The following is a 15,019-nucleotide window of genomic DNA, read 5'->3' as shown; positions in this document are numbered from 1 at the left end:
TCTTAACCTGGGGACCAAAAATCCCCAACAGATTTCAGGGGGTATATGAACTTGGATGTGAAAAAATTAAATCTTTATTTTCCCTGACTTCTAATTGAAATTTAGTATTTCCTTCTATTATGGACTTTTTAGAAAATCATTATTTTCAGGAGTCCATGGGCTTCACTGGGGATCTAGAATATAAAAAAGATTGGACTAGAGGAAAGTCACATCACTTCTCTGAGCCTCAGTTTATTCATCTCTAGAATGAGGTGGTTAGACAAGAAGGCCTCCATTGTAGTACTCAATGTATGTGTAACACTATGACTTGGTGTTGGGAGATACCTATGTTTGGATCCCACAAACCATGTTTAGTCAGTCAGCAAGCATTAAATGAGTGCTTATGTTCCAGACCTCTGCTAAATACAAAGAAAAGGCAAAAATTCTGTCCCTGCCTTCATGGATCTTACATTCTAATGGGGAAGGCAACATGTGAACCAATTGGTACCTGGAAGGTGGATGCAGAGAGGTTACAAGGTCATTTTAGAGGGGAACGGTCCGGAAAGTCCTCCTTCAGAAGGTAGGATTGGAGTTTGCTAGTTGTATGACCCCAGCAGAGGTTTTTGGTGGGCTGAGCTCACTTTGAACCCCCACCATGTGTCACATGTTTGCGGTGGTGTTGGTGGCAGTTCTAAGCCCCCTCGAGGTCCCTGGTCCCCAGAGCCATCACCCTCCCTCGTCTTTCCTTCCAACACCAAGGGAAGGGGTAGCCTGGAGGCCTTTGTGGCTATGCTGGCTGTTGGCTGGAGGCTTCACTGGGTGTAGCATGTAGGCTTCTGTTAGTAGTTGTGTATGAATAATAAACAAAAGAAATACATATTGGGATAATAAAATGTTGGTTTGATATTGAAGGCACATTCCGCAGAGGGATGGGAAGGTCTGTGAGTTAATGAGATTTCTGGAGACCCAATCTATGTGAATGTCAGGAATAAATACATTTGTTTGCAATTAAATAAAATGTCCTTGGAGTGATTAGTAGTGACTCCTGGGCTTACAGAGACCACTTGAAAATATTCTGCCTTTTTTCTGGATTCCAGGCAGTCTCATTCTCTTGCTATATTCATAAACCTGTCCATTGCCAGAGAGGCAGGGGAGGGTTGGCCATTTAATTACAGAGACAGGTTGGAACAAGATCAGCCTTTGTCTTCAGCAGATGGAAGCAGTGTGCTTCTCCCATGGGTATGAAGCTACCACCCTTTCCCTTCTGCCCATTTTGTCATCACAGACAAAGCAGAACACCCAAAAGAGGATACCCCACTCTCCCCTTCCACCTCCACTCTCTCATGGATGCATAGGACCTTGCTGAGCCTTGGTTTTCTCATCTCTCATGAAAGGATTGAATTGTGTGGCCTCTAAGGTCCCTTATAGAGCTAAATCTAAAAGCCCGATGAGTTTGACTGTAGATTCTATCCAGCCAGATGCAGCTCTTTTCTGTTAACTGTGAATTCCTCCAACAGGCTTCAGCATTGTATTAACATAGTTGTTGTTCAGTTGTGTCTGACTCTCCATGAGTCCATTTGGGGTTTTCTTGGCAAAGATACTGGAGTGGTTTGCCATTTCCTTCTCTGGCTCATTTTACAGATGAGGAAATCGAGGCAAACAGGGTTAAGTGACTTGCCTAGGGCCACACAGCTATTAAGTGTCTGAGGCTGGATTTGAACTCAGGTCTTCCTGACTCTAGGATCAGTGCTCTCTCCCCTCCACCACCCAGCTGACCTTTATTATATCATTAATGACACATTTGTCTCCAGCTCTTCAAGGTTTGTAATGGATTTTTCTCATGACTTCCTGTGAAGGAGGCAGTGAGAGTCACTGTATGCATATCAATCTCATGATACAAGAGACCTCAGCAACCAACCAGTCCAATCCAAACCGGGGTGGGGGGGGGGGGAATCCCCTATACAATATGACTGACATCTAGTGGTCATCTAATCTCAGCTTGAGGGGCAAAGTGCTTAGAGGTCTGGGCCAGGAGTTAGAAAGATGTGAGTTCAAATCCAGCCTCAAATACTTACTGGCTGTGTGACCCTGGACAAGTCACTTAACCTCTGTTTGCCTCAGTTTCCTCATTTGTAAAATAAGCTGGAGAAGGAAATGGCAAACCATCCCAGAATTTCTATCAAGAAAATCCCAGAGTCAGACACAACTGAAAACAACTAAATAACAGTCTCTGCTTGAAGATCACCTTCAAAATGGAACCCATTCTCTCTCAGGGTAACCATTCCTGTCAGGAACTTGGAGCTGACCTTAGGCCTAAATGTGCCTCTTCATGACTTCCTCCTGATTCTGCCCACTGGAGCCACGCAGGGTAAACATTCATAGGATCAGAGTCTAGAATGGGAAGAGATTTTGAGAAGTAGCATCATAGATGTAGAGTTGGAAAGATGATCTTCTAGGTCAACCCTCCCATTCTATAGATGAGAAAACTGGGGACCAGAGACTCTAAGTACTTTGCTTGGGGTTCCATGGTGTAATCTTACTCCCCCATGACAGCTCTTGAATCCTTGAAACCAGTGGCCTCATTCTTCTGTTACACCGTGGGGAGCACAGTGTGATAGAAAGGAGCCTGTAATGGGGTCTGTAATGGTAATATAGGAATTTTATATCTCACCTTGCAAATCTTAAAGCATTATACAAATGTTACAGTAAAATCATAGGACTTTGATTTAGCTTGGTAAAGTAATTTTGTTCCACCCTGGCCATTTTACAGATGAAGAAACTAAGGTTCAGGATAGTAACTTGCTCATGGTCATTTAGGCAGTAATAGAATTAGGATTAGAACCCAGGTCTTCAGAGTTTTTTCCATTGACCTGGGCTGCCTAGCATTATTCTTTTCCATTTTACAGATAAGAAAAGCAAAGCTTAGAGAGAAAAAAGTATAGGAATTTGGCTAGACTCACAAAACTAGGGAGAGCTTGAATTGATTCTTCCAGTTCCTAAATTGGAATTCCTATATTATTTCCAATACACATGATGACTCAGGAAGCCTAAGACTTTATAATGGTGACCTTGAAAGAGTCAATTCATCTCAGTAGGCTCATTTCTAAAATCCTTCCTCCTAGGGCTGTAGGGAACTTCCCTGCCGCATAGTAGGCACTTAATAAATGTTTATTGATTGATCAGTTAATGTAGATAAAGTGCTTTGTAAATTTCAAAGTTCATCGTAAATGGCAATCCCCTCCCCCATGAGGCATAGCCCTCCATCACTGGAAAGAAACATCTTTGTGCTTGGTCTATAATAGTCCCTTGAGTGCTGCCCTCTAGATTGCCGTGCCCAGAGTAGCTGGCTGCCCCGCTCACCCACCCTGGTATAAAGATTTGGGAGTGGATTGGGACTGAGTTCTACTTTATTCACTGCCTCAGGGGAGGGTGCGGGGAACTTGTCTCAGGAGCCCAGCTCCTCCCCATAGGCTCTATCCCAGCTCACCTTTTTGTGCTCTGAGGATGAAGGAGGGTCAGAAGAGCAGACATTTCTATAGCTTTTAAAGGATGCCAAGTGCTTTCTGCACATTATCTCCTCTGATCCTTACAAAAGCCCAGAAAGCTAGAGGTATTATTGTTCTCATTTTTAAAAATCCAGACTTGTGATTTCACCCCTGGGAGAAACTCCTGTTGTGCAAACATTCTCTGCCAATGTAGGTCTGCCCCTGGCATGAGAACGTCATCCAGTGATTTGAACTGGCAACATTGGGGAATGGGGGGTGCACTAAGAGGATGGGATCTGACCATGGCCATTTAGCTAGAATACATTGGAGGCAGAACTTGAACCCAGGACTTCCAGATAACAAGGCTGACTAGCCAGGAAGCTAGAGTGTCTCACTGTTCCCATTAGACAGGTGAGGAAAAGGAGCCTCTAAGAAGTTAAAGTTAAGTGAACTGCAGTGGATGGGAGTTCTGGGGAATCACTGTGTGGATCCCAGGTAAGATCTGAACACACTTCTTGACTTCAAAACTGGCTCTCTATCCTAGATATCTTAGAAAGAATACTGGTCTTGGAGTCAGGTTCAAATCCTGCTTCAGACACTCCTCAGTGTGCCTCTGGACTAGTCACCTAACCTGTCTTCAAGTCAGTTTCCTCCTCTGTAAAATGGGGATAATAAGAGCTCCCAACTCACTGGGTTGGTGAGATCAAATAAGATGATGTACAAGTAACACCCTTTGTAAATCTTAAAGTGCTACAAAATTCCAGCTGTTATAATTAGGCATTACTGACTGAAGTTATTGCCACCACATTATTGTTGTTCATTATTCTGGAAGGACATCAGGAAGGTGATGTCTTGACTTGCAAGTGAATTGGATTTAAGTGAGACAAGGCTCTGCAAAGTCATCAGCCTTACTTTCTCTTCAGGGAGCTGGAGGCTCAGAAAAGTTAGAGGACTTGCCCAGGGTCACACAGCTAACAAGTGTCTGAGGGAAGATTTGATTTCATGTCCTCCAACTTCAAGTTCGCTCTTGATATTCTAAATAATCCCCCGGGGGAAAAATTCCTAGGAGACTAGGTTGCCCCTCTAGGTGCCCCTTCCGTTGGCTCTCTGTTGTCTGGCTCTCCTTCCTGCTTTGGGGATACCTGGAACCCCCCTCCATGGCTCTGCCTACAACCACCCCCTTGCCCTCTCTCCTATTTCTTTGTACCGATCTCTCCCAGACTCTCTTTGTCGAGACGCCTGACCCGGTGCGGTACTGATTGCTTTGTCAAGGCACTTTCCTGGTGCTGGACAGGGGCTTCAGAGGTCCTCAGCATCCAGCCTAGGTGGGGTTTCCAAAATATGGTGCTGATTTAAAAGGTCCCCCTCACTCCTCCTTCTCTTTGTTAGTCTGACCAATTATTGAAATAGATCCTGGCCCCAAATCTCCTTCCACACATAATGCCTGCAGACATTTGCCAGGATTTTTTCTTTTCTTTTCTGGGCCTCTCCCCTTTTCTGGGTTCCTTTCATATTCTTTTTCTCCACACAGCTCCCTTGTCTCTTACTCTGAGTCTCATTCTTTCTCTTATCTCCCCTCTGCTCTCTCTTTTTCTACGTCTCTATCTCTGTGGCCTCTCTTCTTTCTTCCCTCTTCCTTTTTCTTTCCTCTCTTTCTGAAAAGGAATGTGATGTCACGCACACACTGGCGCTGGCCAGCTCTCAGAAACCACAAATGGGGGAAGGGGGGGCGGAGGAGGCGGGGGCGGGGGCCAGAGGGGTGGGCGGGGGCCTTTGCTGGGGTTTGGCCTTTACCTGCAGGGGGCGGGTGGAAAGTTGAGAACATAAGGGAGGAGGAGCTGGACGGCTCCCAGAGAGAGCTCGGGTCTGGCCCCGGCCAGTCGGTGGGTGCCCAGCGGCTGCCTGCCCGCCTGCCTGAGGGTTAGTCGGTGCATCCTTGCTGTTCGCTTGGGGCAGGCGCTTCCCGCCGCGGACTGCCCGGGGAGGAGCGCTCCTCTCGCCGCCTCCCCATCCTCCCTTTCTCGCCTTTTTCTGCCCCGTGGAAAGAAGCTTCCACGTCTGGCTCTGATTCTTCACCCCCGCCTCCTTCTCCCTTACCCCCACCCCCACCCCACCCTTTGCCTGCGGGAGGACCGGCTGCCCGCCTGGCCATGGGGCCAGGCTACAGCTGGTGTCGGGTTGTTGTGTGGTGCGTTGGGGTGCTGGGGACTCTGAGGGGTGTAGCCACCACCCACTACCGCTACCTCTGGAGAAACTGCTATCCCTGTTACCTGGGCCAGGCGGGCTATGCTGTGAGCCCTGTGGAGCGGAGGGCAGGTAAGTGTGGGTCCCTCCAGCTAGCCTCCTTGGCCTCAGTGATAGAGTGGGAGAAGGCTACTCTGCCCCCCAAACCTTCTGGGCTACCAATCTTTGCTCCTTGGAAGCCCTGGAAAAGCAGACGTGAGCCGAGAGGGAGCTGTTCATCTTTCTCAGTCACAGTGGCCAAGAGTGCTGGGTTTGCAGTCACAGAATCTAGTTTCGAATCCCAATTCTGCCCCGTACAACCTGTGTGATCTTGGGCAAGTCATTTGGCTTTCCTGGGACTCAGTATCCTCATCTGTAAAAATGAAGGGGTTGGACTGGGATGAATTTGAAAGTTCATTCCAGCTCCGAACTTGTGAATCGATGGATAGTTTGCGTCTCAGGTGGCGGCTTGGGGCTTAGGGGAACACCCTCGGAGTCTCTGGGCACTTTCATTTTCCTAAGAGCTCCGGAGGATGGTGGCCCCCTCGGGGACTGGTGTCCCTGGGTGCCTTGTGTCTGAGTGCAGCCAGTAGAACCAGCAGCCAGCTACCCCATAGCTTCCCTCTAATTTGGAGTTTGCACAAAGTGTCTCCAGTAATCCATGCTGTTGCTTGAAACGTGAATTTTTATTTTTTCAAATTTCTACACATCCTGGTCTCTCCTGTCAGCAGAGATTTAAGCAGAGGGAATAAGCTCAGTGGAAATTTCTTGTTTTCTCTCTCTCACTCCCCCTGTCACTTAGTCAGCTCAGCAAGGAGCAAGGCGTATTTGTCTTTTAAATGGTTATGAAGTCTTGTGATGTGAATAATTCAGCATCCCTCCTCTTTGTCCCTAGCCTCAGCTCCCCATGCCAGAGTTATTATTGACAATAATTACTGGTCATTAGATAAGGGGAGATAACAAAAACCTTCTCTCAGCAGCATTCAGAGGCGAAGAAGAAGCTAATTTTTATGGGCAAGAGCTTGGGTAAAACCAGTTTAGTCTAGAAAAGCCAGGCTCTATTATACAAGGCAGGGCAAGGTGAACAATGAGAAGAGATCTTAGGATCGTCACTTTAGACCTGGAATGGACATTAGAGGCCATTAAGTCCAGAGGAAGGCTAGGTTATTAGAAATGATGATGCTGGGAGAGATTATTCTCTGTGAAGTGTAATGAAAAAAAATCACAGAGGACCTCAGTTTGAATCATGCCTCTGAAATTTATTGACTTTGTGACCTTGGGCCAATCATGTCCCCTCTCTGGGCCTCAGTTTACTCCTCTGTAAAATGAAGGTTTCAGTTCATATCCAATAAATGGCAGAAATGACAAGAAATGGGAAAAGTCAGTATTGGAAGGGGTGTAGAAATGCATTATTGGTGGAGTTTTGATCAGATCAGGAAATTGAAGCCCAGAGAGGGGAAAAAGCCACATAGGTATTAAGTACTTCATAGAGCCAGGGCCTCCAACTCCCAATCCAGAGGTCTTTCTAGCACTTTCCCTGTATTACCTCATAGTTTCCTCATTTCTAAAATAGCAGGGTTTTTTGCTGGATAATCTTCTGTGATCCTGCCTGGCTCTCTTGGGCCTGGGAGGCAGCTAGCTGGTGCAATGGGTAGAGCGCCAGTTCTGGAGTCCAGAAAACCTGATTTCAAATTTGATCTCAGACACTTCTTAGCTGTGTGACCCTGGGCAAGTCACTTCACCGTTTGCCTCAGTTTCCTCATCTGTAAAATGAACTGGGGGAGGAAACAGCAAACCACTCCAGGATCTTTGCAACCACCCAAAAGTCCAAATGGGATCACAAAGACCCTATTGAAACAGCTAAACAAAAGCTGGGGTCTGGATCCCATGGTGGGGCAATCAATGGAGACAAAAGGGGATTTGCCTCCGATGGTTTCAGAGTGGAAGAAGCTGTATAGCCAGAGTGTTTTCTGGGGCTCCCTTCCAGAATAACATATGTGATGTTCCCCTCATAAAATGTAAGCTTCTTTTTTTCCCTTCATGCTAACAAGCACTTGTTAGGTACTTAGTATGGGTGAGTCACTATTCTAGGTACTGAAACTACAAAGGAACAGTTTCTGCTCTCAAGTAGCATGAACTGTATTGGGAAGACAATATATAAATGTATGTAACACTTGTTCAGGCATTTTTCAGTCATGTCCTACTCTTCATGACTCTATGTGGGTTTTTTCTTGGCAAAGATTCTGGAGTGGTTTGCCATTTCCTTCTTTAGCTCATTTTACAGATAAGGAAACTGAGGCAAATAGGGTGAAGTAACTTGTCCAGGATCACACAACAAGTGAGTGTCTGAAGCTAGACTCAAACTCAGATCAGAAACAACCTTCTGCAGAATGTGACTCTCAAATTAGGTGTTGAAGGGACTTCAAAAGGTAAAAATGAGGAGGGGCAGTATTCCAGGCATGGAAGAAAAATGTGAAAAGTCAGAGAGATGGCTATCAGGTGTGAAGCACAGAGAAAAGGCCAGTATTATTTGCTGAATGGAACTGAAGTAATCGAGCAATCCCAGTAACTGTCTTCAGGCTGTTTGGCTATCACAGCTGCTACCCAGGCAGTCCTTTGTAAGTTCTGGTTCTGGGTTTCCATCTTTCCTGAGGCTGCTCTAAAACGAACCTTTTAAGATCACATTTAAACTCAGCGATTTGAGCACGCTCCCCAGGACTGTGGTGCCACCACCTATCCCAGAGAGGGAAAACTCTAGCCAGAACTGTGGGAAGACCATGATCCAAAGTCTGCACGAATTGTACTCCCTGAGCTCCCTCCATCCCCACCCCAGCTTCTGTGAATTAGAGAAGCAGTGGTAAGAAGGGTGGCTTTATAGTCAGATGACCCATCTCTGCTACTTCTATCTGTGTGACCTTAGGCAAGACATTTCATCTCTTTGAGCTTCAGTGTCCTGATCTGTAAAATGAGGAGGTGTGCTGGGGGGCTCCCCAATCCGTGATCCTGAGCCTTGTTCAGAGATGCATGTTTAAAGACACATTTGGGTTTTGATTCCTATTGACAGATTATACCTGGACCTTGATCCTTGAGGATTTCTACTCTTCCAAAGCCACTAAGATCTGGCATCAAAGCTCTTTTGAACTCCTCCCTCCTCTTTGCCCCCTTCCAAATGTAGGCTCTCTTGTATTATAGAGAACATTTCAAGGAATCTATGAGCTAGAGGTATGGAATAGGTTTTTTTCTGATCACCCCCTGGTACTATCTGAGGCTAGGAAATAAAGAAAAAAAGAAAGAATAAATGAATGAAAAGTACCTATTAAATGCTTACATGCAAAGCATTGTGCTAAGCTCTGGGTTCCAAATACAAAAACCAGACAATCCCTGATCTCAAGGAATTCCCATTCTAATGGGGGAGAGGAGTGAGGGACACAATACACATAGGCGATTTTAGCAGCCAATGGCCCAGTGGTCCCAAGAGTGAAGCCAGATGGCAATGCATCTTCTTTATTGTCATTTCTTTTTGAATTATGAACATAAAGACTGAATGTAATGGACATTTCCATTTGACATAGTTTTAATGACATTGTCATTGACAAAACAACGTCTCTTCTGATGTTAAACCATTTGCTGATGCTGAGGATTTTGAAAGCGTCCTTTTCTGGGCCTTCAGGTACTGTGGCTGGAAAGATCCTTAGATCATGTAGAGCCAGGAGGTACCTTAGAGGCCACTGAATCCAACCCAGCCATTTTGCAGACAAGGAAATTGAGGCAGACAGGAGAAGTGATTTTCCCAGGGTCACAGCTAGTAAGTGTCTAAGGTAGAACTCGAACCGAGTTCTTACTGACTCCAAGCCTAGCCATCTATGTTTCTACTACTCCCTACTGCCCCTAAGCTACTTTAGAGATTATGCCCTTCATTATGCAGATGAGGAAACTGTGACCCAGGGGTGGTAGAAAGCTTGCCAAAGGTTCCAGAGGTAGTGAGTAGGGAAGCCAAAATTCAATCTAGATCCAAAGGACTGATTGATAAATGCTTTACATACCTTATCTGAGAGGAAATACGGCAGAGTGGAAAAGAGAGCTGGCCTTTGGATGTTAGGAAGATTTGGGTTTAAATTCTGTCTCTGACACATTCTGGCTGTGTGACTCTGGGCAAGTCACCAGATCTCTCTGAACCTCAGTTTTCTCATCTGTAAAAGGAGAATTCTTGGACTGTGTGGACTGTAAGGTCTCTTCCAGCTCAAGATCTAAGATTTTATGATCCTAAGTCAAATGAGAGATTTGTCAAGAACTTAGTGGTGGTACATAAATGTTTATTCCCTTTCCTTCCTTTTCCCTCCTCCACCCTCATCCCTTAGTCTTTATAAGACTTAGTTTCATAATCTATGAAATGGATTGTACTAGATGAACTCTAAAGCCCTTTTATGTCTATGTCTATGACTGTGATTGCCCATCTGTGACAGATCAGTGGAATGGACTGCAGCCATTCCCTAACCTCAGCTGTGATATAGCTTAGTGATGGTGGAACATAGTTGGGTTCTACCCAATGTGATAACGCAGTGACTAATTGACTGATGATGGATCACAGCTGGTCTTTACATTCCATGTGATAGTCCAGTGGAATGGATCACAACTCTTTCCCAATCTTAATGTGAGAGTCCAGTGAGGATGGACCTCAACTATTCTTCATCCTCTGAGTGATTGAAAACCTAGGTATCTTAGATCAGAGTTGCTTTCCATATTCATTGGCATAATCCAAAAAGGAGGGAACCATAGTTGGTCCTACCTTCTATGTGATAGCCCAGTAGAATGGACTGTAACTCTTTCCTGATCTCAGTGTGAAAGCCCAGTGAGGATGGACCTCAACCACTCCTCTGAGTGACTGAAAGACTAGTGAAGATAATTCCCAGTTGGTTCCCACCCTTAGTGAGAAAACCTGGAGAAGATGGGTCACAACTTCTCTATTCCTTCAGTGTCATAAATGAGTAGAATGTGGCCATAGTGACTCCCCAGCCTCACTGGAATAGCCCAGAGGAATGGACCATGACTACTCCCCACTCTCTGTGCTGAAGATCCTGGTGGGTCTCTTTCCTGAATATCTGTCAGCCAACAATCAGAAGTATCTTGGGTACACAGACTATCCTTCAAGGAGGGGGTGTGGAACAGCTGGTGGGGAATTCAGTCTCTGGGGCAATCCATTTGGTTCCATTTGTAACTGGGAAGACCTGAATTCAAATCCAGCCACAGATACTTACTAGCTGTGTGATCCTAGGCTAGTCACTTAACCTCTGTCTGCCTCAAGGTTTCCTCATCTGTAAAATGGAGATAATTAATAATAGTAATTCCCTTGCAGATTTATTGTGAGGATCAAATAAGATATTTTTAAAGCACTTTGCAAGCCTTAAAGTGTTATAAAAATGCCAACTAATGTCGTCATCATCATCATCATATTACCCTCTTTTGGATAAAAGTCATGGATTGATCTCACACCAGGGTGTGCTGCTGGGGCTGGCACAGGAGGATGCTCTGAGTTGGAAGATATTTACATTGCCCTGTGCCCTGAGAACATTCCAGGTCTAAAATTTGGTTTGGCCTGAGCAGGAGCTGGGGGTGGGAGAGGGCAAGGATGAAGGACTGGGCAGGGTGGGGCAGGATTCTCTGTCCTTGGTTAACCTTATTAATAATCCCCTCAACCCCAAGCTGCCATTTCTGTGGGGTTTGGGTGTGGACCCTCTTTCCATGAATGGTATCGCACTCAGTAGGTGAAAAGGCTCTGGGTTCCAAGTACATCACAGGTGTCAGCAACTCCTGATCCCCCTCTTCCCCACAGCTGGCACTGCCCAGTTGCCTCTTACAACTATTTGATAATACTTGGGTTCTGTGCATGTGTATATATGTTATTCTCCCTAGTCACATATTGGCTTCTTGGTGATGGAGATAGAGTCATTCTTTGTAGTTGTATTCTCACAGCCTAGCACAGGGTAGGTGCTTAATAGATTCCTACTCTAAGAGAGTTGCTTGGATCTCTGAGAGCCCTATGGCTAAACTGATCTGCCCTGGGTCATATAAATACACTTGGAATCTGGATTTTCCTGAGGTCAGCAACTACACCACGTTGCCTACTATAGTACTGCTCTGGTGTGTGTGTGTGTGTGTGTGTGTGTGTGTGTGTGTGTGTGTGTGTGTGTGTGTGTGTATGTGTGTGTGTATTTTTAGGTTATTTTTTTGTTGCTGTTTAGTCATTCTTTGTGACCCTGTGGACCATACTGTCCTTGGGGTGGTGACACTGGAGTGCTTTGTCATTTCTTTCTCCAGTGCAGTAAGGCAAACAGAGGTTCAGTGACTTGCCCAGGAACACACAGCTAGCGAGTGTCTGAGACTGGATTTGAATGTGGGTCTTCTTGACTCCAGGCCCATCACTCTGTCCACTGAGACACCTAGATGCCTTCTATTTTTAGGTTATAAGGTGTTTCAAAAAGGATGTGAACAGAATTAGAATTTTGGTGGCTTTGTTGGATTTCCACTTGTGTGGTCTTGGTAGATTGGCTGGAATTCTTGTTGCTGGTTGTGGAGTTTACTTGTGGTTTGTTTTCTTTTTTTTTTTTGGCCCTCTGGTAATCTAGTTCAATTACCACTTATTAAGCATGTGCCATGTGCCAGGCAGGCACTGTGCTAAGAACTGGGGACACACTGAATAAAAAAAAAGTTAGTCCCTACTCTCAAGGAGCTTATACTCTAAAGGGGTAGACAATACACAAAAGAAGATAGGACATAGAGGGAGGGGGGAAGGGATGGGACACCAGCATGTATTGTTCTGTGGAGCTGAAACCAGGCAGGGCAGCAGGTGCCAAGGGGAGTGAGCTGTCCTACCTATCCAATCAGTAGGTAGATGATCCAGTTTTCTGTATTCATTCTTCCAGCCTTCCACATCCACTGCCAGATCCATTAAATTTTTATATGACTGTGACCTGGTCATTCTACTCACAAATCTTATCCATGGTTCTCTCATCCTCACTTTGACCCTCTCTTGATCATACCATCCCCTCAAGTTATCGTCCTTTGTCTCTCCTCCCTTTCATAGCCCAAATGCTAGAAAAAACTGCCTTGTTCATATTAGTCACTTAATAAATGGTTACTAAATTGAACCCAGGGGTAGCTAGGTGGCACAGTGGATAAAGTGCTGAGCCTGAAGTCAGGAAAACCTGAGTTCAAATCTGACCTTAGACACTAGCTGTGTGACGTTGGGCAAATCACTTCACCTTGTTTATTTCAGTTTCCTTGTCTGTGAAATGGGCTGGAGAAAAATGGCAAAGCTCTCCAGTATCTTTGCCAAGAAAATCTCAGATGGGGTCACAAAGAGTCAGACATGACTGAAATGACTGAACAATAACAAAATTGAACCCAAGAGGAACTCTTTGGGTAGACCTAAAAATGGCATCCTTCCATCTCAATTTTGGTGTGTCAGGAAAGATTTATTTTTGGACATTTCTCTGAGGAATAAAAGTATGCTTCTCCCCCAGATGTTTCTGGCCAGCTGCTTCTGCCCAGCTTTGGGGTGTTTTGTTTCCCTTAGGAATGGGAGCCAGTCTTGACACAGTTATTTCTGGGAAGGACTAGTGGCACTCCCACTTTGTAAGTGAGGATTTTGGAATAGAAGAGACTCCAGTAATATACCCATGATACTCTGGGAGGGGCTCCTCCTAATGAGATGAAAGTGTGTGTGTGTGTGTGTGTGCATATGTATGTTCATGTGTGTTCCCAGTTCCTGTTCATGGTCCAAGCTGACCCCACTGTCCAGTGGCCTAACTAATCCAGCCTAGCTCTTTCTTCTCTCTCTCCCTCCCTTCCTTCCTTCTTGCAGGCATTCAGGGATTAAGTGACTTACCCATAGTCACACATCTAGCTAAGTGTCTGAGGCCAGATTTAAACTCAGATCCTCCCTACTCCAGGTGCTCTGTGGCCCCACCTACCTGCCTTTCACCACGAACTTTCCAATAGGTTCATTGTTGTATTCTGTGGGATTCAAGTTCAAAGCAGTTTGACATTAGAATTAGTATTAATTAGTGTTAGCCCTAAATAGTTCTCTGGCCTTGGACTAATATTCTTCTCCCCAAGCTAGAGTCTGGGCAAGTTTCCACTTAACATTTGTAAGACATATATGCCTTCTACAAATTAAAGGATTGCAGCCCAATGTGCTACATACTGTAGAATACATGCTGACTTCAGAAGCAGAAGGCTAAGGGTGCATTCTGCACCAGTCCTTTAGTAGGTAAGTAACTTCTCCCTGGGCCTCAGTTTCCCTTATCTGTACAATGAAGGGACTAGGCTGGATGGTGTCTGAGATCCCTGCCAGCTCCAAGTCCTTGATCTCGAGTGCCAGTCCAACTTCTGATCATTCAGCGTTCGTGCCACAGATGACCTGTACTTCCTTCAACTTTAGAGACTCCTCCTCCACATTTGGAATATCACACTTACCTGGAAACTTGGTTCATATGCTATGTCCTAAAAGAAGGTTTTTGTCTTAATCCCCTCCCTAGTTATAATTGTCCTCCCTCAAATTTTACGTCCATGTTCTATCTGCCCAAGAGAATATATGCTCTTTGAAGTTAGGGGCTATTTACCAGTCAATAAGCAAGTCTCCATTTAACTCCTTCTATAGTGAGTACCTGCAAAGACCTTGGCCCACAGGGCCCAAGGTCTCCCAGTGCATCCTGGGCCATCTCTAGTCATACTGAGGAATATCAGGTCACTGGATTCAAATGACTCTGGAGGAGAAGTGAGGCTGGTGACCTTCACAGCCCTCCCTCACTCAAAACAAAGTCCGGTGCAAGTCATGTCATCATTTCTCTGATGACATGGTCTTCTTCTGCACCAAAGGACAAACACGACCATGTGCCTGGCACTGTGCTAAGCATGAGAGATCCAGATTCAGAAGTGATGTTGTCCCTGCCCTGAAGAGCTTGTATTCATTCTCCTTTTATCTTTGTTTGTCCAGTGAAGGAGACATTAGAACTGGAAAACCTGACTTCTGAGGACAGGGACAGCTGTAGGACTCAAAGTTCATAGATTACAAGCTGGAAGAGAAGGTAGAAATCTTCTAATCCAGCCCCTCATTTTACAGAAGAGGAAACCTATGATCCTGGGTGTATCCAGACTGACTTTTAAACCTTAAAGTGTGCTGTGTCAACCACTGTCATTATTATTGAGAAGCAGGGTAGCTTAATGGACAGATAACTGGCCCCAGAGTTAGGAAGATCCAGGAACAAGTCTTGTCTTTCACCCTGGGCAAGGAAATAAAACCCTTCACCTCTCAGAGCTTTGGGCAACTCTTT

General features: G+C 45.3%; 1 protein-coding gene across 4 annotated transcripts in view; it reads left to right on the top strand.

The window, feature by feature from the left end:
• Positions 1-15,019, top strand: part of MEGF6 (multiple EGF like domains 6) — a 360,321-nt gene that overhangs the window by 232,888 nt on the left and 112,414 nt on the right. Inside the window, exon 1 of one of the 4 annotated variants that reach the window (XM_072608636.1) lies at positions 5,317-5,780. The exons of the other annotated variants lie outside the window; for them this stretch is intronic. Within the exon in view, the coding sequence (XP_072464737.1) occupies positions 5,615-5,780 (166 nt within the window). The 5' untranslated portion in view covers positions 5,317-5,614. Of the gene's footprint in view, positions 1-5,316; positions 5,781-15,019 lie in introns of those variants that run through there. 4 annotated transcript variants of the gene reach the window in all.

The sequence above is a fragment of the Notamacropus eugenii genome, chromosome 5 (assembly GCF_028372415.1).
Source record: "Notamacropus eugenii isolate mMacEug1 chromosome 5, mMacEug1.pri_v2, whole genome shotgun sequence".
Lineage (NCBI taxonomy): Eukaryota > Metazoa > Chordata > Mammalia > Diprotodontia > Macropodidae > Notamacropus > Notamacropus eugenii.
The sequence above is the reverse complement of the archived record's forward strand: the minus strand, read 5'-3'. Positions and strand labels throughout refer to the sequence as shown.